This window comes from Limulus polyphemus, unplaced genomic scaffold (genome assembly GCF_000517525.1).
Source record: "Limulus polyphemus unplaced genomic scaffold, Limulus_polyphemus-2.1.2 Scaffold7362, whole genome shotgun sequence".
In the NCBI taxonomy this organism is placed as follows: domain Eukaryota; kingdom Metazoa; phylum Arthropoda; class Merostomata; order Xiphosura; family Limulidae; genus Limulus; species Limulus polyphemus.
Window position 1 is genome coordinate 12087 of NW_013672972.1, and position 1843 is coordinate 13929.

General features: G+C 33.0%; 1 protein-coding gene across 2 annotated transcripts in view; it reads left to right on the top strand.

Annotated features, from left to right (window-relative positions):
* The window catches only part of LOC111089791 (voltage-dependent calcium channel type D subunit alpha-1-like), a 16865-nt gene that overhangs the window by 9867 nt on the left and 5155 nt on the right, over window positions 1-1843 (top strand). For both annotated transcript variants that reach the window (XM_022402880.1, XM_022402881.1), the window contains 2 exons: window positions 717-1075; window positions 1402-1496. In XM_022402880.1, the coding sequence (XP_022258588.1) occupies window positions 717-1075; window positions 1402-1496 (454 nt within the window). The remainder of the gene's footprint in view (window positions 1-716; window positions 1076-1401; window positions 1497-1843) is intronic.

Genomic DNA, 1843 nt, shown 5'->3' on the forward strand with positions numbered 1-1843 from the left:
AGAAATATTGTTACTTGTATCTTGTTGTAGGAAATATTGTTACTGGTGTCATATTGTAAGAAATATTGTTACTGGTAATATGTTGTCAGAAATATTGTTAATGGTAATATGTTGTCAGAAATGAACTTACACTCAATATATAAGTCAGTTCTCTTTTTTTCTGATTAACTTACATAAACAAACCTTTAGATCCAATATATATATATAGTTTAGTTTGAGGTATTTTCTTATATATTTCAGCTAATTTAAACAATACATTTAAAAATGCTCCATTAAATACATCCACATGTCTGCTTAATTTGAATTCTAGGAACAAAAGTATTTTTCAGGCAGAGTTTCTTAAAGATATGTATTTTGGTTCTTGTGTTAGACAATGTTTCAGACTCTATATTCTGTTGTTTTTTTATAAAAACATACCTCAGCATGGAGTTTAAATGAATTTCTCACCACTAGAAACATTGCATAAAACAGGCAGTATATAATTTCAGTCTTACGTGTACCTGTTTTTTAGAATATTCATCTAGCTCGATATTTACATTTTAGAAGATTTATTAATATCCAAGCTAATGAGACTTGAAAATGTCTTCCATTTTTATAATAATATACACAGCTCCCAGTTAAATGATGTGTTTTTATTTTATATAATAAAAGTACATCAGCACATTAATGTTAATTTGAGCATTTTCTCATTATAACATTATGTATGGGTTGCTTAGTCTTTCATTAGGTGATTCTGAAGACCAGGAGGGACCCCGACCTCCAACCCCTCCCCCTCGAAAGTTCATCACTAGAGGTGGAAGTTTTCGTCTGCCTTGCCTAAACAAACAGGACAGTCATGAGCATCCTTTTGATAGTGACAGACTACCTGGTCAACAACAAAATCGTAATAACCAAATTGATCAGCGGTCACTCAGTCACATTGCTGCCTCACTAAGACTAGCTCAGCTGCCAGCAATGGCTGTAGCTGGGATAGCACCCGATGGAGAAATTGGGCATAAATCAGTCTTTAAAAGAAGTAGAGGTTTTCTTAGGGAAGCTTCATATTTCATACCAACTCATCGAGCCTCTTACCATGGTGAGCAGGTCCCACAACAACATGTATAAACATTTTTATGAATCCACTCTTAGTTTCTTTTCATCAAATGAGCATTTATATAGAATAAAAAAATGTTCTTAACTGATTTTTTTTTGTATAGATAACACGGAATAAAATGAAAAATCTTGAGAGATACTTTGAGGAGACCTTCAAGTTGGCTTATTACATGTACTTAAGTGATATATCCTATTTTCCTGTTACAACTTGAAGTACTATTACCATCACCCTGTGAATATCTTTGGTATACATGACAGTCTGTGCTTAAAAACCTAAATGAGTCTCATTGAAAATATTTTACTTTTCAGGACGTCAGTTCCACCACTCACCGGTAAGACGAACTCTGGAAACAGAGAGGTTATACGGTGAAATAATTGGCAGTGCAGAAAGTCTTGTTGGTCGGGTGAGTTTTCGCTCTTAAATGCAGAATTAGTGAAACACGTAGGATATGAATTTTAAAGTTTTATTTCTGTACGAACATCAGTATTTTAACCTCAGTATCAATTTAGTTCTACATTAATTATATCATTGAACAGCAAGGTACTGATTAATAGAAACAGTTATCAGTGGTACCTTTAGAACATCTTATGTAGTCTAAAGTCTACTGAGACACTCCAGACATGAATAATGATTAATAGAAACAGTTATCAGTGGTACCTTTAGAACATCTTATGTAGTCTAAAGTCTACTGAGAAACTCCAAACATGAATGATGATTAATAGAAACAGTTATCAGTGGTACCTTTAGAAC